Source organism: Poecilia latipinna, unplaced genomic scaffold (genome assembly GCF_001443285.1).
Source record: "Poecilia latipinna isolate Pla-1442-1.1 unplaced genomic scaffold, P_latipinna-1.0 Scaffold533, whole genome shotgun sequence".
Taxonomy (NCBI): Eukaryota; Metazoa; Chordata; class Actinopteri; order Cyprinodontiformes; family Poeciliidae; genus Poecilia; species Poecilia latipinna.
This window is the reverse complement of record NW_015113149.1, coordinates 180077-205765: the sequence shown is the minus strand read 5'-3', so window position 1 is coordinate 205765 and position 25689 is coordinate 180077. Positions and strand designations below refer to the sequence as shown.

The window sequence follows — 25689 nt, the reverse complement described above, 5'->3', positions numbered from 1 at the left end:
TAAAATATCTACTTTTCCTGACATCTTAACTGTTTTCTCAAAACTGGAAGAGCTCATATAAGATCCATCATAACTTTATGGGTCATATGTGAAAACATTCTGTGGAGGTGAGTCCCTCAGTGGTCGGAGTTTTTTAACCGCTGACTGGTCCCACGTTGGAGTCTGCAGGTTGCTGGAGAAAGGCCGAGAGTAACAGCAGCAAAACAGCATCTTCTACAGGGAGACGGAGAAACACAGAGACAGGCAGGGTCATCCCTTTTACTCTGTTCAAAATGTTTAGTCTCAGCCGGAGGAAAAGGTCTTTGAGTCGTACACAATTTCCTCAGCCTTCAGATAGCTTTTCTGATTGTAAGCAAAATAATAGAGAAATAAGGGATGACTCAAGACTTTTGCACAACACTGTAGCAAATAGAAGAGACATCTGGGGTCATGCCAAGTGCTTAGCAAGTCAAAATGATGTTTTTTCTCTTTTACTCTGTTCAAAATGTTCAGTATCAGCTGGGGGGGAAGTCTTTGAGTCAAACAACATTTCCTCATAGCCTCCAAATAGCTTTTTTAAAATTAGTGTTTAACTTGAAAAACTGTGAAGTATTTTGGACTTTTTAAACAAATTGGCAGCGCCTGAACAGGCTGAACAAAGGAATAAACATTCAGCTGAACATTTCCTGGAACAAAGTCCAAATAAACTCTTTGGCAGACATTCACACTACAAGAGATTCTGATTGTAAGCAAAATAATAGAGAAATAAGGGATGACTCAAGACTTTTGCAGATAGCAATAGAAGACACATCTGAGCTCATGTCAAGTGCTTAACAAGTCAAAATTTAGTTTTTCTTTCCATTAAAACATTCAAATATGAGGTTGAATCAAATGTTTCTGAAATATAAGTGACAATATCATCTGCATATAACTTGATAAAAGTTACTGGAAACATAATTAGAGTAAAATGTGATTGATTTTATTAAACAGACTTGGTTTCTGTCAGTTTGTCTGTTTTCTGTCCTTCACTCGGCCACTGGGAAGCTGTTCCTGAATCTGTTTCGCACCATTTAATTCAGTCAGTCTAAACACACAATCTGGCATCAGGAACATTAAATAATTGAAGTACATGGATCAATACTGTTTATATTGATCTGCTACAATCCAACTCAGTATATCCCATCTTCCCTCCTCTTTCTGATTTTTCTTTTTGGCCAATTAACAAAGAAGAAAATCAGGTAGAAAGAAGCAACAGTGAAGGATGTAACCAAGACTATTAACTTTTTCTCATTATTAAACACCAGTGACTGTCGCTGGTGTTTAAATCTGTTCTGTGTCTTTAAAATTATGTTTCTGATGGAGACGGACAGCAGATTTACAACCAGGTTCTGGTCTCTTTCATATTAATGTCTGAACTCTCTGTAGACCTCCGTTTTTAAACTCCGCCGTCGTAACAATCTTTATTTCAGTATTTGTGACACCAGCTATTTTGTGACAACTTAATTCCCAGTAAACAGGCTTGACCTTTCTTGACCTGATGGATTTCTTTTCTCCAAGGCCGAGCCAAGATAACCTGGATGACATGGCTGAAACTTTAAGCATTTTAGTCCTGGACTAGAGCCACAAAAGGCAAATTCAACCGAGTCAGTTGCTTTCGCAGACAGGAAGAGAATGTCCCAGCTGGAAATGGTTTCCATCAGAATGAAGATAAAGCTGCCGGCGGTCACTGTGACACCAAAAAGTACATTTAAATCCAATCCTGTTGCCAGAATAAAACTACAACTCCACTTAATCTGTAGTTTATGGGACTTAGATTCAACATAACATTCACTTTACACTACTAGCATAGTTTATTTAGTCAATAGGGACACAGAAAAGACTAAATTAGTATTTTATGCTAATTTAGAACCTTTGAAAATTATCATCTTACATACAATTTAAAAAATTACTTAAGAGACAGAGAGAAGCCTAACAGAAGGATTAAAAGTCTAAAATTATTATTTTTTTATTTAACCTCATTTATGATGATGGAGAAAAACTTATCCAGATATATTTCGTAAAATCACTCAGGTAAAATTACTTTCTGAGTGTGTTTCAGCAGCATCACTGTAATTCTGAAAACATTTGGGACAATGTGAAATAGAAAATACAACAACACATGGTTGTAGCTGCTGAAATCGGAGAAAAAAAGGCAAAACATTTGAACTTCCTGTTTTCCTTTTTTGAAAAGTTCCTTTTCTGAATAGTTCAACAAAATACAAAATAATTATTTAAAAATCCTTGTTTCACTTTTTCCTAATTCTATGAGTTTTTTAATCTGATCATTTTTATTTTTTCCTGGTGTTGCTTCCTTCTCAATCTGAAGTCTTCAACGGCAGATTTTGAATATTCCAGCTGATTTGGGTTTGGGTCTGCAACGATCCTCGTTAGCGATAGCTACAGAGCCGATCGGATTGTCTTTGTTTCCTTAACTAAGGGCTGCAAAGTGTAAAATATGAACGCAAAAGATTTAGCACAGTTTTTTGATATTTAGCTTACTTTTCTCACATTTTGCACACTTTCACCACATTTAAAATGGAAATGTCTAAAAAAGACTCTCATTACCATGTTTACAACCGTAAAGCTAATCAGTTATGTTAGTAATACTAATTGCACAGAAGCTCTTCAGCTGTGAAACATAGCAATATAACTTTTGAAAAATTGCAACATTTGTTACATTTTCAGTTTGTGGTTTGCTTTCACACTGCACTGTATCGATCAAACCAAACCCTTTGACAAACCTAGTCACCCTCCTCAACTGTGGTGGTGCTGCACCGGGAGCCTCTGAAGGAAACTACAGAAAACCTCTGAAGAAGAAACTGAGCGCAACTCCATTTCATAAAATGTAAGCAAAAATGGAGTGATGAGGTTTTAGCGGTTGTTGGATTTTTCTTTTCTCTTTGGTAAATAACTACATGCAATTTCTCCCACTAACACCAAACTCTCATGTTTATTTTGGTTGTATTTACCCAGAATGCCCTGCTCTGTAGTCCACTTCCTGCTTTTGGAGCTGCCTCCAGTGTGCTTGGCATTCACATATGCATTCAAACCGCACCAGAGTTCACTTCAACCGAACTGAGATCTAGGCTTTTAGGCAGACCAGAGTTCACATTTTTGGTCCACATCAGATTTCGACTGTGCATTCACACCTCCTCAAAGGAACCAGACTTTCTAGGCCAACAAGAAAGATGATTCATTAAGGTTCTGTATTGACTACAGAAAACTCAACTCCTGCACCACACGTGACATATTCTCTCTGCCACGAATACATCAAATACAGGAAGTATTAGAGGCTTTGGGGCAAGCTAAATACTTCTCCAGGCTGGATCCAGCGTCAGGTTACTGGCAAGTGGAAGTGGCAGCGCATGATAAACACAAAACTCCATTCAGAGCGCCCATCGGGCTATTTGAGGCCAACAGAATGCTATTCGGGCTTCAGAGTACCCCATCCATTCCTCGCAGATCTGAATTTCACTCACCTGCTCGGTTACCTTGATGACCTCATAATATTTTCTAAAACATTTGAGGAGAATCTGGAACACATCCAGCTGGTCTTTGATGTGCCAGTTGATGAAGAAGGAGGTGCAGTATCTGGACCACATGGTGTCTGCAGAGGGAATCAAGAAACAGATCCAAGATGTCCCTTATTTTTTATTTTATCCACCTTCATCATTTAACAGAACACTGAGGCTGTGTAAATCAAATGCAGGTTTTTGGGGGCAATTTAGCAGTTTTGGCGAAACAACACACAAAGAAAACATTGGCTGTCATAAACAACTATATTTACATTACATTAGATCCAGAGCAGCTGCTTTGCTCATGCCGACACTAACACGGTCATAAAATGTATCCTTGTGCGGATGTCTGCGTCAAGTCCATCTTGAGTGCACCTCCGCCCAGTGGAGTATGCCAACGCTGAGGCCTTTAGGCTTTTAGAGAACTCTTCAGTTGATAACTGAGAGATTCTACTGGCCAAATATGTTCCAGGACATCAAATCTTGGTGTGAGCTGTGTGAAGACGAAGGACGACTCCCACAAGAAGTGTCGGCGCTCCTCTTGTCAGCATCCACAGCAGTACCCCTATGAACTTGTATCTACAGACTTTCTCTGCCTAGAGAAGTCGAAGGAGGGCATTGGAAATATACTTGTTGTTCCTGATCATTTTCTCATTGTGCTCAAGCCGACCCCACCAATGACCTGGTGGGCTCTGTGGCCAAGGATGTGTGGAAGAATTTCTCAAGTGGTTTATATCCTATAATTTTATAGCGCTTTATCAAGTCCAGAGAACCCCAAAGTGCTTCACTCTGCATTCGGTCATTCACCCATTCACGCAGACATTCACATGCTGATGGTGGCAGGCCACTGACTGAAGCAAGGCTGCCATGCACGAGCACCACCTGGTCCTCTGACCACCACCAGCAGGCAAGGCGGGTGAAGATATGACAGTTACTTAGATGAAAGTGTGTTAGATGTGAGAAAAGTTAGCTAAATATCAAAAAACTGCCTGCTGAATCTTTTGCATTCAAATTTTGCTCTTGGTGCAGCACACTTATGAAGCAACATAACATGGAGATAAAGGGGAAAATTTGTCCCAAAATTCCCAGCATATAAAAAGAACAGGGCAGTAAATATGTCACTCCTGAGTGGAGCACTCCTCTTAACCAGAAAGCTTCTACTGACTTCCCACAAACACTTTATCAGAGGTCGCGACCCTTCTGTGTTTAATCAACTCCCAACCCCCAGTTTTAGATCTGTCTCTCATGACCCCGTGACCTCACTGTGACGTCGCACTGGCCCAGGACGAAGCACAGAGTCTCTTGCTACGTAACAACAAACCAGGAAGCCAAAGAACAAGACATCCTTACCATGAAGTAGTGCCTGTACTTCCTGGAGACGAAGAAGAGGATGATGGGGTTGATGCAGGAGTTGATGGTCGCCAAGTTGATGCTGAAGTAGTCGAGCACCAGCAGTATGCTGCAACCGACAGGAGGCGAGGCTTTCAGAACAAAACCACAAATTTAAAAATGACTCAGCCTTCGGTTTAAGTTTTGGCACTCACTTCAGTAATTCACAGCGGCCAGGGTCGTTTGGATCGTAGACCATCAACTTCAGCAGCCGACTGAAGTGAAGAGGAAGCCAGCAGAGGGCAAAGATCACCACCAGGCAGAACACAGACTTGGCCACTTCGCGGCGCTGCAGAGAGGACATTTATTCAAACCTTAGTGTGTCTGAAGAGGTTATTTACTTGAGTTCAGATTATTAATTTCTGCATGTACAACAGGAGTCATCAGAACTTTCTACAATCATGGAGTCTCAGTTCATCCTAAGAAACAATTTACCGATTCTTGAAGAAGCCGCGTTCAGCTGTTCAAAGAATTATATTAAATATAGACAAGATGAATGCTCAAGCATCAACCCGCCCAGAAAGGAGACGTGTTCTACATGGGCCTGTCACGATCAAGCCTGCTCAACATTAATAGTTTTTATGAAATGTGTGTGACATTCAAGATCCAAAACATAAAAAAGGCTTAGGACTGTTGCCTCATTAAAAAAAAAAGAAAAGAAAAGGAATTTCCAAATTCTTTTGATCACAAATTGTTTTATATTTTGAAGGCCGTTTTTTTTTTTTTTTTTAAATTTATTTATTTTTTCATCATTCTTGACTTGAGGTCTGGGGCCAAAGAAAACCATTTCCAGGGTCACAAACGGGCTCCGGGCCGTGCCTTGGACACCCCTGCTTTAAACGTATTCTGCGTACCTGTTTCAGTTGTTCACCCAGTGAGCGCTTTAGATCTCCCTTCTCGTGCCGGAGCAACTCGTGAGTCATGAGGCCGTAGAAAATCGCCGAGCAGGTCAGAGGGATGCAGAAGTAGAAGCCAAATATCCACCAATCCTTGAACTTGATGTAGAACTGAAAACAGACGAGTTAAAGGGGACATTATGCTTCCTTGAACAGGTCAGGATGTTCATCACATTATTTTGCACAGATGATGGGATTTTATTCTGCTCAGTTAGGCCTGTTTTGTAGTTTCTTTGAGAATGAGCTGTTTTAGGGCCTCTGTCACTTTAAATCCAAATAATCTGCTGCTGGCCTACTCCTTCGTTGTTCAGAGACGAATTAGCTCGACTCAAAAAGTAGAAGCCATGAATAAACTGACAGAAACAACTTGGGAAAACAACTTCAGTCGCTCAGTTCAATATTCCCGTCCCTCACTTCCGATGTCCATCATGGTGCCTCGAATGATTAAGTGACCTAGTTGCAAAGGGTCAGTAACTAGTTGGCCAAATGTTCTGGTTGCTCGGTAACGGGGCTGGGGTTGGTTGAGGTTGCTAGGTAACGGCCCAGTGGCTGTGGAATGTGATTTAAGAGTCTTGATGTTTTTGAAACGGCTCATTTTCCAGACATCAAATAACATTAACTTGTTGCCAAAAACCGGTTTGGTGTTTATTTTAAGCTCTTGGTCTGTTTTTAGAAGCAGTTGAGACCCAAATGTAAGTATAAATGGTGAATTTTGCATAATGCTGAGTCGCCTAATCTGTGCAGCAGGTGAAAGAGAAGATGGAGAACCCTCAGCATCAGACTGGTTGTGTTTTACTAGCAAGGCCCCAAAGAATGGATGTTACATATACATGAAATTGAAAGTTTGGATCTCATTCCTAAACTCTGGCTCCTAAAACAACAATCCTGAGTTTTAGAATGTGCTGGAGCTCTGATTGGGTTGCTAGGCAACGGGGCAGAGTTCTGCTTGGGTTGCTAGGCAACGGGGCAGAGTTCTGCTTGGGTTGCTAGGCAACAGGTGCAATGTGATTTCTTAATCAAGACGTTTTTGAAAATTGTTCACTTTCCAGACACTAAAAAACATTAACGTATTGCCAACAAAACGACTGGGTGTCTTTTTGAAGCTGTTTTTGGAAGCAGTTGGAACCCAAACGGAAGCAGGAAAAACATGGAAAATGTGAAGTTTGCATGATGGTCCTATGTGTGCAGAAACTCTATTTCTGACATAAGCGTATGTTGTAAACCTGCAATTTACCTGAATTACTCTGTCTTCTTCTAAGTCTCATTGATAACTTGTCACTTTGCTAACTGCATTATCCATTCATGCTGATTCCCTGATCCTGCCGGATGTTTGCCGGCTTCCCACAATGACTGTTTTCCTGCCTAATTTCTCTAATTAGATTTCACTCAGAACCGCTGGAGATAAGCACCAGTCATTCCCCTCTCTTCCTTTTGTCTTCTTTGGTGTAGAAATAAATGAACGACTGCATGGATTTCACTCAGGCAACAAAACAAACATTTGAGACGAAACATGCTGCAGAGTAAAAGTGACATTAAAAGGTTTACTGAAGGAGCAACAAGACCAAACCGGAAGAGAGAAAAACTAAAACTGATTGGATAACGAGAGCAGAAAAATGTCTAAGTGGTTAAATGAAAAGTTTGTAGAATGTGCTAATTTTTAGTTGCAGCTCTATTATAGTTATATAATAGTCATAGTTATAGGAAAATACATTAACAAATGAATAATTCAATATTAGATGTGATTTTCAGTTTTTACAGTTTGTTGTGAGCTACTGTTTGCTAGAAAACAGTTGCATTGTTACGACAGTTGGATAAATGAATCTAGAGCAGGAATATAAATCTCACTTTGAGCTGAAAACTGGAGCTCACTGGGTTAAACGAGAGCAGCGACTGAGCATTTAATAACTCTTAATGCGAATAAACATGATATTCTGCGGTGACCTCAGACTGATGTACCTAACCCTTTTATCCTGATATTTAACTGGAAGGTTAATTTCACTGATTAAAAGGTTATTTTAACTGTTGCTTCAGTTTTGGTTTTAGTAGCAGTGTGAAAAGTGGTCTGCCTAATGGTTGACCGTAAATCACATGACCTGGGTTCAGATTTAAGTGGCTTCCTGCAGCAGGTTTGTAAACAGGAAATGCAGCTAACCTATCCGAGTCGAAGAGGCCTCGCCTAGAACAACAAAGAGGAGCAGACGGCTGGAGGCCGATCATCGTGCTGTGCAGTTGGACAGCAGTGGTGGTAAAAGTAGGACTCACTTTCAAGAAGGAGGTCTCGGGTCTCACTAGGCAGGTACTAATGGTAACGTTGCTGGCGATGTTGAAGCGGTGCAGGTTGAAGCCGATGGCCTCCGGCACGGCCAGTAAGGCAGACAGCATCCAGATCATGACAATCTGCACCACCGTTTCCATGGGAATGCCGTTGCTCTGAATCCGAGACCAGGACACCACCGCACGGTACCTGCACACAAAATGAGACCAGTTTTAGGTTCACCAACAGCACTCAGACCGCGTTTATTAACGGAAACAATGTTGTATGTTTCGGTTGTTTTAGTGCTACAAACACAGAACCTAATTAAATCTTTCACATCTTGTCAAATTATGACCACAAGCTTTATTTGGACTTTTATGCAAAAACATCACATCTTTCCAAATATGTTTATAATGCATTTATCTTATGATTTCTTCAAAACAACTAAGAATATTACAACTTTATTTTCGTAACATTATGACTTTATTCTTGTAATACCATGCCTTTATTTTCCTACTTATTTTTAATTTTCTTGGCACTAACACTCGGCCGTATAAGTTGGCGTGGACATTGTCCGTTTGTGCGTTACCTGTCCACACTGAGAGCAATCAGGTTGAGGACGGTGATGCCGACCGAAGTCTTCTGAATGAAGGGCAACAACTTACAGAGGAACTGACCGAACGGTTGGTCGGCGAATGGGAACTCCATTGCCAGGAGCTGCACACAAGAAAACACCAACAAAGCTTCAGCAGACTGACAAAATGCCACAAAGTCTTTGTGATTTGTGTGTGTGAGGAGTGTTAGGGAAAAAAAAGCACCTTTGGATGGGTTGTTAAAGTTTGGATAGCTTTTCACTACATTTAGTGAGTTTTTAGGGTTCATAGAAAAATTGTTTTGAAATAATTGTGTGTGGCTGAAAGGCACAAGGTTTTAATAAAATGCTGTGTTATTGCATTTATTAATTTATTTTAAAATGTCTAGAATCATCAATGATTACTCATTGCTCAGTCAAGGTTCACTATGTAAGCAGTATTTCTAAACATAAATCCCTGTGTAAAATCATAAGGTGTCACACAATCTGGTTCTGGTCAGAATAATAGGACATAATGAAGGACGACCACAAATGTTGCGAATAATCACATTGTAAATCTGGTGCTATTAACATGAGTTTCATTGGAGGTTGAGATGAGTTGTTTTTATACCTGATAGTCTAGCAGACTCGGTTTGTTTGCAAACCAAAGTTGTAACATTTGCTAAATTTTCAGCTGCTGCAGTTCGCTTTCACACTGTACTGTCAAACGATCCAAACTAACTGAAACCCTGTTCCTCTCCTCACCTGTGGGGGCGCTGCACCAACAACTACTGAAGGAAACGACTCAAAAACTCCAGAAGAAGAGAGTGAGCGCAACTTTCTTTTTCACAAAATGCAAATAAAAATGGAGTAGGGTTAGATTTTAGAAGGTTGTAGGATTTCTCTTTTGTCTTTGGTAAATGACCACAGGCAATTTCTCCCACTAACGCTAAAGGTAAAGGTAATTTTATTTATATAGCACATTTTCAGCAACAAGGCAATACAAAGTGCTGAGCTGTTATCCACTTCCTGCTTTTGGAGCAGTCTGCGGTTCGCTTGGCGTTCACATTTGCATTCAAACCGCACCAGAGTTCACTTCAACCAAACCAAGACCGAGGTTTTTTGACACACCAGAGTTTGCTTTTTTGGCCACCTCCCCAGACAAACCAGACTTTCAAGGTAAACAAACTCGAGTTCGATTAAAGCGGACTAAACAGGCCTGGTGTGATGCATCTTCAGATCTGGCAACCCTACAAGGCCCAAAATGAAGATGGATTTGGCACCCCTGAATTAAGCTGCAGGTGAAAACACATGAGGAGCTGTACCTTGTAGACATTGATTGGGCCGTCTATGACGATGTACAGTATGTCTCCCATGGCGAGGCTGGCTATCAGGGCGTTGGGTCTGTTCCTCATGTTTTTATGTTGGCAGATAATCCTCAACAGGGTGACGTTGCCGATGATCCCCACAGCAAAGATCAGGAAGGAGAATGCCGTGTTGATGTACTTGAAGATGGCTCTTATCGACATTTCGTGGGTGCACTTAGGGCGGCCTGGCGGCTTAGTTTTAGGGTTTTGAGACGAGTTGGAACTTGCAAGTTTTCTATCATGTTTAGCCCTCAGGCTGTTCTCAGCCTTCAGGTTTTCTGCTTCGGAGTCCAACAAGACGGACGGTTTATTGGCGGTCTCTTGCGACATGTGCGTCTCTGCATTTGTAGGACGATTGGTACTGGGGAGTTCAGACAACGTCACCTCTGACTGGAGAGGCTGAGGCGTGAAGCTGCGTAGGCCACCAACATGGGAGACAAACAGGAAACACCAGACAAGCAGCAGCGAGAGGAACATGGACGTCCCTGGTTTCACTGTGACACCCTTTGCTGAGTCAACATCCTGAACTCCAGGAACCATCCTGCACTCTGCTGTGAAATCCTTGAACTGACTGGAGAAAGTACTTGGTTTCCTCAAAACCAAACTAGGATCTGTTGGTAGCAGAACCTTTTAATGAAAGCAGAAATGTCTCTAACTGATTCAGCATCAACTAGGAGCTGTCAGATTGACTTGTTTGGAGACAATCTGGGAAAAAAAGAGAAAAACAAATCTGTGTTAGTTTTACAGACACTATTAAACACAACATCAAGACCTTGCTTCTTTTTTATGACAGAATAGTAACAGGAATACCTTCCAGATGTATAATAAAACTTTAAATCTGAAGCATTGCAAACTTCAAAGCTCAGGCTAACCTGTGTAAAAATCAGTGGCGGAAGCACATTTTTATGGATTTTTAATGTCTAAAGGTAAAAAACAATCAGTGGGAAAAAAGTTATGAACTAAAAAGCCTATAAATACACCACCAAACACCATTCTGTTGTCCTTTATGGTTCCTACTGGGAACCTAAAACAGATTAAGCAGCTACTCATTGTTGTAAACCATCTTTTGCTATGGTAACTCATCCTCACTAAAGAGAGAAAAAAGAAATAAAAATTAATTATGTATATATATGTAGAGAGAGAGAGAGATAAATGAATAACCCTGAAGAATTTAAATTAAGATGACATGGGTTACAACATTTAATTTCCCTTTGGTACCAATACAACATTTTTGAACATGAATTTCACATGTGCTACTTTTTTTTTTAATTCAACACAAGACAAGAAAAACGTCCTGGCTTCAAAATAAAAGGAAGACAAAAGATGCTACAATAATCATTTACTTGAAAATTGTTCTAGTTTTTTAAGTTTAATTGAAATGTACATTTATTGTCCTTATTTCCTAATGTTTAAATCTGACCACAGCAAACCGCTAGCTAAAAGTTTTAGTCAGATTTATAATCTTTCAAAACCACAATAGGCTGAAAAACTGTAACATTTGGTCTGAGTGTACAAATAATTGACTAACATGACAAAATAATCTGGATTTAACACTAAACAATCTTAGATTACGCTGCTGTAAAGAGTTTATTTCTATAATAAAACACATTTCTTAGCTAAAAAAACAAACTTTTCTCTAAATGTTTTTTCTGAATGATCAGAAAGAAAGTTATTGAAGAAAACTTAAATCTCACCTGTTTCTATTTGTCTGCTCTTTTTATTTTTTTTATTTTTTTCCAAATATATTCCATGGAAGGTTGCGGGACAGAGCAGCGACCCGTTCAGGGTCGAGACAGGACTGGTCCAGACGGTGGGTTCTGGTTCGTACTCACCCCTTATTCTCGGCTCTCTCCTCCTCCTTTCCCCTCCTCCTGTCATCGCTCATTAGCTGGTTTCTCTGCTTCCCTTCTTTGTCGTCTCCCCCTGGTGCCGCCCTTTCACCTCTCCTCCGTCATTTTCTCCTGCTTTTCAATCCTCCGCTTCACTCGGTTTCGGACGATAAATTGCTGTTTGTTATCGCGTCGCCATGGCAACTCAGAATCGAGTCGAAAATTTGCGACTTTTGAAAATTCTACGAGTTTCGAAAGTTTTTTTTTTTTTTTTTTTTTTTTTTTTACATTCATTAAACTTGTAAATTTCCTAGTTTTATCTAGCTTAATTTCAAAATTTTGGAGCTTTGTTTTGGCAGATATTTACTCATTTTTGTTGTTTGGCCCTAATCCGCCATCTTACAGTTAACCAGTGTGTATGCATGTTAGGCGACGCATAGAGGCGCCATGTTGGAAGAGGGGCCATGGAGATGCCGAAAATCTCCGAAATTGTCTAGAGAGAAAAAAGAAAAGAAAAGAAAGGAAACAATAAAATCTATGAGTCCTAAATGTAAAAAATCAAATCAATAAAAATCTGAAATTTTGATGTTAATCTCATAATATTTTAAACGTCTCAACATTTCTGAGAGTTTTTCTCACACGTTTAACGTTTGAAGCTCAGAAATATCCTTATTTTTCAAAGAAATTTCTGAGAATCTCATATTTTTGGAGTTCATGGGCAGAAATGTATTCTTTTTCTATCTGCAATGGCCTTAACACCCCATCGTGAAATACTTCAGAAATTTTTAGAATAAATGACTTCATTGAAAAGGTTTTCAACATAGGGTTCGTTACCCATAGTATGACCACGAATGTACGTTTTGTTTTGTTTTAGTTTTTTTAACATTTGACTGGTTTCCTTTTCTAAAATACAACTCAATAAAGAATATCATCAAAACACAACAAGGTTGGGACCATTGTAGAAAGAAAGGAATACATTTCAACCAAAAAACTCAGAAATGTTCAGATTAATCTCACAAATCTGAGTTTCAAAAGTAAAAAAAAAAATTCTACTTTTGAAACTAAATATTTCAGCTCAGAATTAACTCTATTTATCCAAGAACATTTCTGAGAAAAATCAGGTTTTCTGAGTTTTTTAAAAGAAGCTTACTCATTTCTTTTTCTTCCAACAATGGTCCTAATGTATCACTGTAATACCCAGAAAGATAAAAAATAAGTAATCATTGTATGTTGTTTGGTGAATCTCATGCTTATTGTTGTATTTTTTTGTAGTTTTCACATTGTTTTTGAGTGAAATAAAGTAGCCGACATCAGTGTGAAGCATATATTTTTGACATCATTTTTTGATTTTTGTTACTTTCTTTGTTCCCACCTGCTGTCGTTGCTCATCGGCTGGATTTTTAGCTCTGCTGTCCCCCCTTCACCTCCTTTCTGTTTCCTTCTGGTTTTTCTTCTCCATTTTTCTCGGTTACGACGGAACATCTCGTAAACACTCTGACGACTCTGAACTTTTACTGTCTGACACAAACAGACGACAGTCTTTCTGCTTTACCACCCAAGCCTTGGTTGGTAGTTTGGTGGAAGGTTGTAAATTTTAATATTGGGTTGCTGTTTGAACAGAATTGATGCCACACAAAGTCATTTTCTTCAAGCTTTTTCTTTTCATCTTCTTTATAGTGTTCAAATAAATTTGAGATACACTCAGGCTAACATTTAGCCTTTGGTTGCTTTAAAGGCAGCTCAACAAATGTTGGCAAGATTGCAATATAAAACAAGTATTATCAAGAAACGTTTTTGTTAGACAAAGGCAACGTTTTAAGTAAGTAGAACATATTCTTTGCAAAAAACAAAGGATGGTAAACAAATTTAAAGCAACCTGATTGTGTCAAAAGTAAAAAAATGGCTGGAGGAAGTGGAGGGCGTTTCAAGTATTTAATTTACTTAACGTGAAAGCAAATTAAAGTCTAAATATTAAGATTGCCTCACTTTTAAATAAGCTGTGATGCTAACATAACTGTTTGGTATTAACAATGTAACTGAAGAGGACAGAAATAAAATGAACACAGTTTAAATTACCAATGAACTGGTGATATAAACGTAAATAAGGAGTAATAAAGTCATTACCTCAGACTTTATAACACTGGTTAAATGTGTTTAATTTATTTTCAGCTATGGTTATATGTAGGACCAATCCTGCCATAATTATGAATACATAAATAAATGTCTTGTTGTAATTACAGCCAAAAGGAGCTTTACAAATAAATTAGTTGCCCATTACATGCAACAAAATAAAAAGACGAGATTTATTTAATAATTGTTCAGTTAATGTAGTATTAATATATGTTCCTATTTTATCCTAACCCACTGCCCCCATTTATATATTTTCATGTGCATTTATTATTTTGTTGCATTTAATGGCACTCATTTATTTAATTTATTCAAGCTGCTTTTTGAGTCTATGTTGATCTAATGAGCAATTTAATTATTTATGTATTTATTCTTATTCTTTGTCCTCCATACTGTTACTGTAGAGCAAGTAGTAAATGTCCACTTACGGTTCTCGCTTACAAGCTAGCATTAGCATTGCGGCACAGTAGCGCTATTTGCTACAGGAAGTTACAAAAGTACTGTTTTAAAGAGTAACTAACAAAAAATCAATATTTCTATATTCTTATTTATGACAGCTTTGGTCCTCCATACTGTAGGACAAGTGAAAAGAATTGTCCACTTTCACTTGTAAATATCCACTTTATGGTTCACTATCTGCAACAGGAAGTTTCGAAAGTAACCAATAAAAGAGTAATTAACCCCCAAATCAACTTTTTTCTGGTAAACTCTTTCAATGCGTTCTCAAGGGTAGTGTCTTTATGTTTTTACACATTTATAAAAAATTTCAGTGTAAATTTGGTTAATTCTGCAATATTTGTCCAAAAACGAGAGAATAGTTGGAATTGAAAGCATTGATTGAAAACCTTTCTTAGCTTTGCACATCTTTTTTTTATTTAATAAGTCACTGAAGGGAACTCAAATAAGAGATTTTCCCCACAGTTTTCACTCTAACCTGTTGACTCACTGTTGACAGTGTGAGTCTGTCGTTTTGTTGGTTTCTGACTGGAACATGTTTGTGGTCGCAACACGTGCCGCGCATGCTGTGTTTACACGTCTGCAACACGTGTGCACACATCATTCACCTTTAATGTGTCTGAGCTCACGCCTGTCTGACCTCTGACCCTGTAGAGCTGATGGTCTAAATTTGCTTAAAGTATTTTGTGTTATCTTCGTCATTGAGTGTCAGTGGACAAATGTGGTGCGTCAGTGTGTGAGTCTGTTTATTTACTACTATAAATAGAGAGATAAGCAGACGGTGTGTGACTTTAATCATGCAGAAAGATAATTGTTTGACTCCAAAGATAAGACATTTTCTTTGAAATAATTTATTTTTCCTTATTCTGTGCATTTTACATACTTTTAATCTGGTTTGTTATTGAGTTACTTGGCCCTGCTTCTTTTTCAAACCCTTTATCAGGGATCATGAAAAAGATTTTTAAGGATGTTTTCACACCTGATAGTCCAGTAGACTCAGTTCATTTGGACCAAAAATTGCAAAATTTGTTAAATTTTCAGCTGGTGTGGTTTTATTTCTCACTGCACTGAATGAAACCAAACCTTTAAAAAAAAAAACAGTTCCCCTCCTCTCCTGTAGTGGCGCTGCAACAAGAACCACTGAAGGAAACAACACAGAAACATACCAGCACAACTTCCTTGTTCAAGTAATGTAAACAAAAATGGAGCAGCATCAGATTTTAGCGGTTGTAGGATTTCTCTTTTATAAAAGACCAAGAGTCATTTCTCCTGCTAGTGCTAAAGTTACATGTTTGTGATGGTTGTATTTACCCAGAATGCCGTGCGCTGTAATCGACTTCCTGCCTTTGGAGCGGAAGTGGATTAGCGTTCATATATGCATTCAAATTAAAATTTAAATTTTTTGATGGAAAATAGACACTTTTCATCCTCTTCTCTAGTTTCCAACTCATTTCAGGTTAAGATTTAACACTTTACTGTCACTGGTCAATATATAACTAGTCAGTAACAAGAATCAAATGACAAAATCCCTATTTTGTTATTGGTTTAACCAATAGTGAGCCAATGGTTCCCATAACTAGAATCTTAAAAAGCCAATAGGATAGTTTTGAAAACATTTCCAAAAATGAAAAAAAATGTTTGCTTATACCTTGTTTTTGTCATAATTTAAAAAGTGAATAAGTAGAGATTTTGAAAAATGATCCAAAAGAGGCTGGATCTAAGCCTATTATCTCTGTTTGAACAGAAGGTTTAAAGAGGAAAAAGGGAAATAACGTTTTTTATCATTAAGTCTGCTTTACTGGTCTATTTCCTGAGCTCTATTACAGAGATGAAAGGATATATTGACAATTACAACTAAATGCTTGATGTTTGGATTTACAACAGCGACAGATGCAGTTTCCACATTGTTAGTCTTTTCTAGTGGGAAAATGATAGTTTAATTCTTGCCTGTCTCTTGAAAGCGCAGGCTGGTTAATCAACAAATTACTCTTGAAGCTAATTAGAATGAGAAGAACAAACAACCCAGAGTCAAAGAGCAAATCAAAGCCAGACGCTCACTCAGGAAACAGCTTTCCATGCAGAATGTGGGACTTTATTAACAGCCCCATGTATAAAAGAACCAATGTCGACCACAAAGCGAGCGCCGTCACACATCAACTGAGTTTCCATCCAGTTGTGGTGGAGTTCGATGGAAAGTTTCACTGCACAGACCCAACATCTGCTCTTTGCAAAACATTTCAGCAAGAACACACTGGGGTTTGTCTTCCAGATGTGGGATAAAGAGGTGCTTTTAAACTGTGTCTGAGATACACATTTGATATAAAAAGAGTGCACGTCAGCTGAAGTCAGGTTTTTTTTATATAAACAAGGAGGTCTGTCTACTACTTAACTATCTAGCTAACTAGCAATCAGTCTATCTATCTCTATCTATTTAGCTAGCTAGCTAAGGCCATCTTTCTATTTAGCTATATATCTTGCTAGCTAGCTACCAAGATAGTGAGATAGCTAGCTATGTTGCAACACAAAACTATGAAATGAATAAAAAATAAAGCTAAATAACATTAGCTGTAAATATTTTTAACATGCAAATAATGTAGTGTTCAATATATTCATTTTCAAATGCAATAAGTTATTTATTCAGCACATTATTTTCTATAATGACACTTGTCACTTTTCTAACCTCTAATCAAATGACTAATTTTGTCTTACTGCCTGTAATAATAGCTAGGGTAAAACAACAGGCCATAACAAACTCAAACTCAAAGAATCTGATTCTGAACTTTATTTGTTTATTTAGAAAATACCTTCTGATAATGTGTGAGAACAATTAGGGTCAGTTGTGTTGCTCCTCTGTTGTCATTCTTTATTCGAGCACCGATCACATTAAACTCAGAATGACTTTAGCTGACTTTGAAGAGAAAAACGATTATTTTGTGAATGGAACCAAAAGATTTAAGTGCCAGTGACGTAACGCTTCCGCCATTCCCTTGTTGCCATGGTGACGACGTAGCGTTGCTGTTAGACGCTGACTTCGAACGGGAAAAACTTAACAGGCTAAATTAGCTGCTATGTTTGTATTGCTGTACATTTTCCCTGCAATTTAACCGAGAAGAGACGCAAGTGGCTTCAAGAAAAGCACAGGTTTGAATCAGGTTTTAGGTCGCAGTAAAAGAAACGGTGACATTGTCACAGTAATTCTACCGTTTGTGGATCTTAAACGTAATTATTAGGTGTTGCTAGCTTCCGTTTTAGTTAGCTTAAGCTATAAAAGCTCCGAAGTTTAGCTCCGAAATTTACTTTTTTAACCTATTACCTTTTCAAAAAGAAATAATATCTGCATTGTAATGTGTGGTGTTTCCTGATAGCAGAAATGTTATTTAAAGACAGAATATTTATGAAATAAAAATCAACTTTCTGTTCAATCAAATGTAATATTTTGAAATTAACTTCTACCATGTCCAAACAGCTTAAAACAACTTGGATTAAGAATTAGAAAAGTAATTACACATGCAACCATTACTGAATTACTTGCATTATTTACATCATCTAAACAACATCTAGTTTTGTTATTGCCAACCAGTAAATAAAATATGTTTTGTCTAATTCTAAGACTGGTAAAATAAAATAAAACAGAGAAAACCCACCTAATATGTTAATATTCACAGTTTTTGCCAGTAACAGTCACAATTTAGACATGACAAGTGGCATATTAAAGGAGTACAAATGTTCTCTTTACACAGAGAGAGAAGTTGAGGATAGATTTGAGGATAGGGTTGAGATCTGCCTCAAATTATCAGAATTATCTCTGCTAATATTTTAATTAAACTTTATTATTTGTGTGCCAGCAGGATAAAGCAGGTGATGGAGACATTCAGGAACAGAAAGGTTTCGGAGTCATCGATCCTTTCCAGAAAGGAAATAGCTTTGTGAGTCCAGAATAACTAACTGTTGGTGGTTTTCCATCAGTGTTTACAGGAAATAAATCATTTGAGAGTTTAAAATGTGTAAAAGTCCAGGAAGCAAAATACTGAAAAACAGTTTTTGGTAAAAATATACAGTCATAGTCTGCTTCTAGTTATTTATAAACGAAGTGAAATGGAATGCGTCCATAATAATGGATACTCCATCTTTCTTTTATGTTATTTCTACGTCTTCCAAAGGCAAAGAGGGGATATTTAAATGTTATTTTCACTGTCAAAAATCCATTAATAATCAGATATTTTCAAAATTACACATTTAAAAACTGATGTTCAAGACTGCTGTGGTTTAAAAAAAATCAAAATGCAGATTAGATTAAAGTTTTGGAGGTTTCGATCAACTGTAAGAGAAGAAACGTATAAAACCTTCAACTTTAACAAACATGTAGACCAGGACCTGATAAATCCTGATCTACCACTAAGATCTGCAGCTAAAAACTATTAGAAGATGAGAATATTGCTTTAAGAGTTAGAGCGCCCTCTGCTGACAGAAATAGCCACCTACTAATTCAACATTATTTAGCAGTAATTTAAGAGACGTCCACAAATATGTAAGATCAACTCTATATAAAATACAATATGATTCAAATTGATCTCAATACGACCATTAATCTGGTCAAACACATGCAGGTCAGATTCCACAATGCAGAGAAAGCCATTTCATGATAGAATAGTATTTAGAGAAAAGATACAGAGCACTAATACAATGCTCTGCATTGATACATTGAGACAGGTGCACTTTCTACATGAGAGACAAAGTACCACTGAGTTTAAGACAGAAACAGCTTTGACTGGGACAAAGACACACACAGAAGAACTGAGGTTGTAGTACTTTCTTTTTTACAAAAAGACTATGAAACACACATTGAACCAGGTGTACTTTCAGTAAGGAAGGAAAATAGTTCAGCATTAAAGCTGGCAAAATCTTCAACCAGGAAAAAGAGAGACACAGAAGTACTGATCTAGTAAATAGAGAAACAATTAAACACAGACACTGAGCCAGGTGTACTTTCTATAAGAAAGGAAAGCAGAGATTACACAAAGTGTCTGGCTGCAATAGATTCTTTGATGGCCCAACCAAGGAAAAAGACGCATGTAGAGAAAGAAGCTCTGAGCCTGGAGAACTTTCCATGGAACAGGAACAAATGGAGACACACTGAGCCAGGGATAGTTTCTATAGGATAGAAAAGAGCAGCAGAGAGAAAGAGAGGGAGAGAAAACAGCAACATGAACTGTGATGTTTTAATGATCAGAGCAGAAACAACATCAGGACTGTTTCCTGGTTCTACGAGGGTTGACGTTTGATACTTTCCTGTTTTTCAGGTTCAGAAACACTCCGAAGCAGTACATGTGTGTGGAGATGCTGCAGGACGGCTACCACAGGTAGCCTTCCCCTCCCTGCTGTCACCCTGACTTACTGATCGCATGTCGGCTCGGCTGACTGATCCGTGTCTGAGTTTCAGGTCGTTTTCGGAACTCTTCACTCTGCTGAGCTTTGATTTGGAGCAGAGGGCCAACGCTCCGCCCAGATCGCCCCGGCTGCAGGAGCCCTCGCTGGGGGAGCAGCGGGAGAAACTGGAGACCATCCGGCTGCACCTGTGCCGGGCAGAGAAAGCAGAAAGGGACGGTGAGGAGAGGAAGGAAACGTTCATCTGGAGTTAGACACCAAGATTTTCTAGATTTAGTTTTGGATGTGAAATCATCTAGCTTCAGTTCAGAGCTGGACTGACAATTATTTTACTAACTGGCTAATCGATTGTTCTGACGATTAATCGATTAGTCTGATACAAGAAATTGACAAATTCTTCGTATTTTTGATTCAACATTTTTTTAGAAATGCATCAAAAGACGCAAAATAACAAAATACATATTTTATTGCCTAAATTCAACAACAAAACATTCTGACAATCATCAATCAATATTTGACTAATCAGAAATAAAAATTGTCACATTCTGCAGATTTATTATTTAAGGTATTTTTACACAATATTAGAAATACTTCAATGATGCAAATAAACACATAATTCAATTTATTTTTAAATAAGGAAATAAGTATTTTATTGCCTAAAATGCAATATCAAAATATTCAGACGATTAATCAATGAATCAGATGCAAGAATCGGGACAGTCTGTGGGTTTTTCAATTCGGTCTGTTTTACATGATATTGGAAATAAACAAAATATGCAAATAACCAAATAACAAGATAAATATTTTAAAGCCTAAAATGCAATAGCAAAGCATTTTGATGATTAATCATCAGATTAATTGATTAATAATTACTGCTTTGCCTGTGTTGTTCTTTCAGTCCAGTTAACAATTAATCGATTGCTAAACTAGTTGATGATTATTTTAATAATCGATTAATCGTTCCAGCCCTACTTTAGTTGAAGTAATGAAGGTTTTTTGTGCAGGTTCCTGGACAGTCGTGTGTGAGGAGCGGCTGCATTTGGGTCGCTACTTCACCCATCCGATGGACATCTGGCTCAGCTTCCACTTCTACCACAGCTGCGCTGACAGAGTGTTTGGAGGCCGGTCCAAATCCGCCACGGAGGCCAGATTCCACCTGGCTGAGCTGTACCGGCAGCAAGGTAGCCGCCACACAGGCGCCGTTACGCCTGAAGAAACGCCAAACATTCACGGTTGTGTCCTGTCCCCCAGGCGACCTGGTGGAGGCGAGGGACCACGCGGAGAGGGCCCTGAAGCAGGCGGAGGACGGAGGCTGGCTGGACTCGGAGGGCCAGCCGCTGAGGCTCTGGGGCTGCAGGGAGCTGGGGGAAATCTACAGCCTGCTGGGTGAAGCTTACCTCGCAGCGCAGGAGTACGACACGGCCACGATGCTGCTGCAGCTGGGATCCAAGATGGCGATCGAGGGTGAGGGGGGAGAACACGGAGCGTACACTAATTCACCAGTTAGTGGACAGAAAACAAACATTGCAGACCAACAGAAAGAGGTGTTGATCTGCAAAATAAATAACCGGATAAGAAAACGAATAACAGCAACAAAATTAAATTAGAACAAAGAAATGAAGGATATTTAGGATAAAGACAAAACACAGAACATAACCAAACGGTGTCGTAACAAAAACAATAAAACTGTTTCTGTAGGTTGGGTTATACTTTATTTTCTCTTATCCTGGCAATTATGGTCTGATTTGCATTATTTTGCTTTTCTCTAATATCCCCTGATTAACCGAGGGTCACAGATATTTTGGGCAGAATGGAGAAAAAGAGGGAGAGAAAGAAAATAATAACAAACGTTTTGTGATATTATTAGGCCGTCCCTTTTCCTCTGTTCCACCCAGGAGTTTAAAAACGTAAAGGTGACCTGTTATGCTTCCTTGTACGGGTTGGTAAAGGTCTATAGTCTATTCAAAACATGTTTATTAAAGTTTTTCCACAAAAATTATTCTTAGATAAAGAGATTTCCGTCTGCTCGGTTCTGCCGATTGTGTAATCCTTTCAGAATTAAATGTTTCTGGAAAATCTTTAGGTTTTTCTGGAAATTTCTAAGTTTTTTGGTCGAAATTTACTTATTTGAAACCTAACTTAAGCATTTTTTCATGAGTCTGAATGTGATCTGGTTTGTTTCAGGCGGCGATAAGTCGGTGGAGGCGGAGTCGTTCTTCAGGGAAGGAATGGGCTTACAGAGTTCAGGAGATCATCAAGCAGCCATGAAGGTATCAAAGCAGGAAACCTGAACGTTAGTTGGCAACAGAAACATTATTCAGCAGACGAAAATAAATTAATGAGTGTCTTTTATAAATGACACCCAGCTCTTCAACACCTGCGTAGAACTCTTTGGCTATCTGCAAGACGTTAAAGGTTTGGTGAAGTCCTACAAGGCCATAGCCAAGTCCTTAGAAAGGTACGAACACCGACATCATCACAGACGTTTCCAGTCATGAAAGAATGAAGCCTGGCTCCAGCTTTCATCCAACTAATGGTGGTGGCTGCATCATGCTGTGGGATGAAATGATGACACGTTTCAAACAGAAGTCAAGTTTGATCCAAAACCTTCTAGTAGAATAAAAATACATTTTATTTTTGCTAAGTTTTGTTTTATTTTTGTTTCGCAGTACCTCAGCTTCACCTCCAAAAGTTTTTTCGTTTGATTTGCTCTTTGTTTGTTTAGGAAAAAAACACACTAACATTTGTTTTGTTTTTCTTAATATGTCATTAAAATATTTTGTAGATACCTGCACTGTTAAAACACAAAATTTTACCAAGTATTTTTGTCTAGTTTCTAGTGCAAATATCTTAGTGCACTTGAAATAAGACAAAACTAACGTACAAGTAACTTTTCAGTAAGATATAGGAACTTGTTTTAGTCAGTAAGTTCTTAACATTGAATAAAAGTTACTAGTTCCACTGGCACTTTATTTCACTTATCACATGGGGAAAATGTCTTGTTGTAAGTGAAAAAACTTCATGGGAAACAAATGCTTTCTATCGTTACTAAGGAATTATTGACTTGGTCCTGATTTAGCCTGGTTGGTTGGCCCTGATTGGCTGTAGTTGGCCCTGATTGGCTGTGATTAGCTGTAGTTGTCCCTGGTTGGCTGTAGTTGGCCCTGATTGGCTGTAGTTGTCGCTGATTGACTGTGATTGGCCCTGATTGGCTGTGATTAGCTGTAGTTGCCCCTGATTGGCTGTAGTTGGCCCTGATTGGCTGTGATTAGCTGTAGTTGTCCCTGGTTGGCTGTAGTTGTCGCTGATTGACTGTGATTGGCTCTGGTTTTCTGCGTTCTGCAGTCATAGCCAATCAGAAACTTGAAAAAGGTAGTGAATAGTTTTTATCTTCACTTTTATCATTATTACAATTGTTGCACAAAATATGATTATACTTCACATCCATATCGCCCCCTGCTGGTGGAGCTGCAGTAGGTCTGGAGAAAAGTTGCTTGTTTGTTAGTTTTGTCTTATTTCAAGTTAAACTAAGATATCTGCTTAGAAACTAGACCACAAATACTCTGATTTTTTATTTTTATTTTTGCAATATAAGAACTTTGTCCAAATTCTGCCCTAGGTTTTAATAAAACAACCCAAAGGAAAAACAACAAAAGAACTTAAAGGTCAGAAGTTTAATGATATATGAAAATTAAATAACAAAAAGTATCAATATCAGTACTGGTATCACTCATTCTGCCAAAAATCTAATAAAATAATAAGCTTCGCCAGGAAAAAAACTACAACAGCTCTTCAAAGTGTTGGTTTAAAGGTTTTTATTTTTCCAATAGCGAAGGAAACATCGAGGAGTGTATTAAGATGCTGGAGAAGGCAGCTGATCTGTGCCATAGCAGCGACCTGCAGGAGCGGCTGGCGGACATCAGCCTGACTCTGGGCTGCATCTACAGCGACGTGGTACCAAACTGAGACACGCTAAGCTGGTTATTATTTTTACATCCTGTCAGTTCAGAGATGATTTCATCTGCCTCTTTCTGCAGAATCGACCTCTAAAATCGTGTGAATACTTCCTGCAGAGTTACAAAGCTGCCTGCACCGCCAGAGAGGTGGTTCTGCAGCACAAAGCACAGGTGAAACTTTTTAAAGTCACATCTGGCGACGTTTGTTCGGTACCAGGAAACCGCAGCTGCGTTTCTATTACAAATGTACACAAAACTATTTTATGCTAACATAAAAACACAATTTCGCTATTGCTGTGTTTGCATTAAATACAAAACGTGTTTGTTTTAGTTGTGTTTACCCAGAATGCCCTGCACTGTAGTCCGCTTCCTGCTTTTGGAGCGGTCTCCGGTCCGCTTGGCATTCTCATATACTTTTGTTTTGCCCCAGAGTTCACTTCAACCGAACGGAGACGATGGTTTGTAGATTGACCAGAGTTCGCTGCTTTGGTCCGATCACACGTTCACACTTCCCCAAATGAACCAAACCTTCTAGGCAAAAGAACCACAGTTTGATTAAAGCAGTCTAAACCGGACTGGTGTGAATGCATCCTCAGACTTTTTGGATACAGTTCGAAGATCATTTATTTTAAAACTAAATAACAGCTGTGTGAGTGTAGATCCCTGAGGAACACCAAAACTACAAGTAACGGCAGGGGATATCTCACAATTTGCCCGTTTTTTGTCACCTCTTTCAGGTGAAGCTGGGTCATACAAGCGCCCACTCTCTCATCAAGAGCTACAACTCTGAGATGGAGACGCCCTCACTGACCTCTGTGAAACGGCTGGTGGACTGGAAGGAGACCAGAGGACACCAGGACTTCTGCTGAGGGTTCAGAAATTAACATTCAGCAGCTGGTTGTTGAGAGGAAGGAGAAAAACAAACAAAAACATAGATTATTATTATTATTATTGTTATTTGTCTCTACGTATTGCCAACCACTTATCTTGTTCAAGAAATAATAAATTAACAGAATGGCAAGACTTCACATCTGAAAATAATTTAAAACTCTTTCATTGATCAGCAAATTCCAACCTCCTCTATTTCTACTGAGGCTAATGAGAGTTAAATTACCTGCAGTTATTAAGATGATGTGATCTAACAGTATTCAGCTTATTTATATTGATTCCGTTTATCTTTATTAAAGTGTCTGGAAACTTTTTGGTTTTCAGTTTCAACTCTATGAACATGTGCCAGGTGTCAATGGACCAACAAAATAAATGTTTAAACTCCAATGTTTTTTCGTCATAATGTTTTGTTCGCTGTGTATAATCTAGTTGTTTTTTATTGTTTTTGCTTTTTGTTTGTTTTTCTTACAAAAATTGTTGTAATGTAAAATCTGTTTTAAAATATTTTATATTTTGTAAGTTTTATTTTAATTGCAGCTGCGATTTATTTGTTGCAGTACTTTCCAATTATTTTTAATTAGTTTATTTTCATTTTATTAATGTTTTCATTCAAATATTACCCCTGTAAACTATTAATAGAATTAGTAAAAATAAATTTAATTAGAATTCTAATTTTACTTTATATTAACTCTCTATCAGATTTTACACAAATATTTGATATATTATTCATTTAGTTTCAATTATTTTCTTATTATTTCACAATTTTACTGTTTCTATCTTGTTGAATTGCATTATTTATTTCATTTTAAATAGTTTTATAGTGTAAATAAGTTATAAACTGCTGATGAAAATAGTAATACTAACATATTTTTTGTATTTTAATTTTAAATTCAAATATTTCTTTTTGAACAATTATTGTTCCTGTTATTTTTTATTATTAATTTGACTTTAAATGTAATACTGTTAACATTTCTCCTCTTGTATGATTTAATTGTATTTAAAATAGAGTTAAAACTTAATTTTAGTAAATTAAAATAT

General features: G+C 38.0%; 2 protein-coding genes across 7 annotated transcripts; one reads left to right on the top strand and one right to left on the bottom strand.

Moving 5' to 3' along the window:
- Positions 1–58: 58 nt before the first annotated feature.
- On the bottom strand, positions 59–12030 carry LOC106952668 (endothelin B receptor-like). 3 transcript variants are annotated; one of them, XM_015040918.1, is made up of 9 exons: positions 11843–12030; positions 9969–10715; positions 8662–8789; positions 8081–8282; positions 5777–5929; positions 5078–5211; positions 4884–4992; positions 3498–3625; positions 128–213 (listed from the first exon to the last, which is right to left on the bottom strand). In XM_015040918.1, the coding sequence occupies exons 2-8, from the start codon at positions 10548–10550 to the stop codon at positions 3506–3508; spliced, it is 1428 nt and encodes a 475-aa protein (XP_014896404.1). In that variant the 5' UTR covers positions 10551–10715; positions 11843–12030; the 3' UTR covers positions 128–213; positions 3498–3505. The 3 variants fall into 3 exon arrangements, with proteins under 3 accessions (XP_014896402.1, XP_014896403.1, XP_014896404.1); XM_015040916.1 differs by lacking the exon at positions 3498–3625 and having other exon boundaries at positions 59–213; XM_015040917.1 differs by lacking the exons at positions 3498–3625; positions 11843–12030 and adding an exon at positions 11705–11725 and having other exon boundaries at positions 59–213.
- ttc29 (tetratricopeptide repeat domain 29) lies at positions 11713–25036 on the top strand. 4 transcript variants are annotated; one of them, XM_015040924.1, is made up of 11 exons: positions 11713–11820; positions 18271–18348; positions 19723–19782; positions 19863–20026; positions 20812–20988; positions 21059–21271; positions 21992–22077; positions 22174–22265; positions 23638–23761; positions 23845–23934; positions 24501–25036. In XM_015040924.1, the coding sequence occupies exons 2-11, from the start codon at positions 18284–18286 to the stop codon at positions 24630–24632; spliced, it is 1203 nt and encodes a 400-aa protein (XP_014896410.1). In that variant the 5' UTR covers positions 11713–11820; positions 18271–18283; the 3' UTR covers positions 24633–25036. The 4 variants fall into 4 exon arrangements, with proteins under 4 accessions (XP_014896410.1, XP_014896408.1, XP_014896407.1 ...); XM_015040922.1 differs by lacking the exon at positions 11713–11820 and adding an exon at positions 17117–17563 and having other exon boundaries at positions 18268–18348; XM_015040921.1 differs by lacking the exon at positions 11713–11820 and adding an exon at positions 17118–17563.
- Positions 25037–25689: the final 653 nt, after the last annotated feature.

Bases quoted from the DNA above. Each gene is read 5' to 3' on its own strand.
- LOC106952668 (XM_015040916.1), bottom strand. From the start codon at position 10,550: ATGGTTCCTGGAGTTCAGGATGTTGACTCAGCAAAGGGTGTCACAGTG. The intron at 8,283-8,661 runs GTAACGCACAAA...TTTTGTGTGCAG, and splicing joins ATTGCTCTCAGTGTGGACAG to GTACCGTGCGGTGGTGTCCT. The intron at 4,993-5,077 runs GTGAGTGCCAAA...TGTCGGTTGCAG, and splicing joins GGCCGCTGTGAATTACTGAA to CATACTGCTGGTGCTCGACT.
- ttc29 (XM_015040924.1), top strand. From the start codon at position 18,284: ATGGAGACATTCAGGAACAGAAAGGTTTCGGAGTCATCGATCCTTTCC. The intron at 18,349-19,722 runs GTGAGTCCAGAA...CCTGTTTTTCAG, and splicing joins TCCAGAAAGGAAATAGCTTT to GTTCAGAAACACTCCGAAGC. The intron at 23,762-23,844 runs GTACCAAACTGA...CTCTTTCTGCAG, and splicing joins GCTGCATCTACAGCGACGTG to AATCGACCTCTAAAATCGTG.